The following is a 1,785-nucleotide window of genomic DNA, read 5'->3' as shown; positions in this document are numbered from 1 at the left end:
ATGTGAAAATGGAGGCAGGGTTGGTTTTATTACAGTATGAGGGTGCAGAGAAACAGAGCTCTACTGTACAAGGCATTCCGCATGTCTGTCAGTGGCCACCAGTTTACAGATGGATGTAAACCATTCAAAGCCAATGCAAGGCTGGGCTCAGATAACCTGAAGCAGCGTCCTATAGACAGGACAGTGGCTCCATTGAAACATCCTTTAAAAAAAATTTGCTAGACTGTTAAAGTGACATAGAAAGAGTTCCCTAAAAGAGAGGTTCCTACCACAGGCATTTCTAGGCCAGTCCTGATCAGGGTTCAGAGGACACTGATGACATCACAAAGTCAGAGGTGTCACAAAGGCCCCAGGCCAATATGAGGCAGCCGCCCAGGGATCCTGCAGCAGAAAGTCGCAGTGGCCTCTCAGGAGACCCGGGACAGCGGGATAGTCACGCTGGGCCGATCCGGGACCGCACCCAGCCAACATGTCTCGGAAAAGAAACCTCCCGCAATGCAATCCTCCTAAGAAGCAGGCCCTCTCGCGCTCCTCAAGAGCAGAGCTGCAATTCCCGGTGAGCCGCGTGGACCGCTACCTGCGAGAGGGTCGCTATGCGCAGCGCCTGAGCTCGCACACCCCTGTGTTCCTGGCCGGTGTCCTCGAGTACCTGACGGCCAACATCCTGGAGCTGGCGGCCGGAGAGGCCCACAGCAGCCGCAAGATGCGCATCGCCCCCGAGCACGTGCAGAGGGCCAGGAGCCACAACGAGACCCTCAGCAGCCTCTTCCAGGCCAGCAGCGTCTCCCGGGGGGCTGAGGAGGAGGCCGAGGAGCCCCTGCCCGAGGCCGGGCGGTGAGACCTGGGTCCCGGAGCCGGGCCAGACCTCAGCGGCGGCCTCATCCCGCCCGACACTGCGTGTGGCTGAGGAAGGTCTGGTCCCCTTTAAGGTCTCGCAGCCATTAAAGTCCATGGCGGTGGTACCTCAGACGCCTGTCTGTTTCTGTCACGTGTCGTTGTCCGCGGGACCCCCAGGAGGGGCTCGGGGTGCGGGTGGGGGGCCGGGAGGTGTGGTGAGTGCGGGATGCCGGGATCCGCAATCTCGGGGAGCCGTTTCCCAGGGCGACGGGGCGGGGCGTGGTCCTGGTGGGCGGGGCTGGCCGAGGCTGTGGGGGGCGAGGCCCTCCTTCCTCCGTGGCTCTGAGGGCGCCCGGGCCTGTGACGCCGGGGTGGGCAGGGCCCCCGGGGATGCTGAGTTCCCAGAATGGCGGTGGTGACGGGGGAGGGGCTGCAAAGCAGGACCGAGGACCTGAAAGCTTCTTCATTCCTGCTGCAGCAGGTCTACAAGTAGGAGGCGATGGCAGTGGGCTGGGTGGAGAGGGTGGCAGAGCGCTTGGCGTGGACTTAATGGGACAGGGCCTTTCCCTGGAGATGGAGGCGTGCCGGGAAATCCATAAAGAAACGCACCCAAAAGGAGTTACGGCTGTGTCGATGTCACGTATGAGTGATTTTACGCTGCTTTATGCCAAACGGGACTCGAGACGGGGGTTGTTAGCTGGCGCTGTTCTCTGTAGAATAAACCATTCTGTTCTGTCTTATGGACACTGGTCAGTTAAATAGTCGTGTTACGTAGAACTCCTTTCTAGACTAAAACGTGCCATTCAAGCAGTTCTTATTACTAAGTATTACTGGGTTTATTTATGAAAGCATCCCATTAAACCAATTATAAATCTCATTCTCAGATGAAACCACTTCACCTGTCTGTGCTCATTTATTTGATAGGGGGACAGTTATCAGTGTCTGCAG

General features: G+C 58.0%; 1 protein-coding gene across 1 annotated transcript; it reads left to right on the top strand.

Moving 5' to 3' along the window:
* LOC100624295 (histone H2A-Bbd type 1-like) lies at positions 302-1,052 on the top strand. Its single transcript, XM_013986049.2, has one exon. The coding sequence runs from the start codon at positions 470-472 to the stop codon at positions 836-838; it is 369 nt and encodes a 122-aa protein (XP_013841503.1). The 5' UTR covers positions 302-469; the 3' UTR covers positions 839-1,052.

The sequence above is a fragment of the Sus scrofa genome, chromosome X, assembly GCF_000003025.6.
Source record: "Sus scrofa isolate TJ Tabasco breed Duroc chromosome X, Sscrofa11.1, whole genome shotgun sequence".
NCBI classification, from domain to species: Eukaryota; Metazoa; Chordata; class Mammalia; order Artiodactyla; family Suidae; genus Sus; species Sus scrofa.
Note: the sequence above shows the minus strand (reverse complement) of the source record. Positions and strands in the feature narration are given on the sequence as shown.

Bases quoted from the DNA above. Each gene is read 5' to 3' on its own strand.
- LOC100624295 (XM_013986049.2), top strand. From the start codon at position 470: ATGTCTCGGAAAAGAAACCTCCCGCAATGCAATCCTCCTAAGAAGCAG.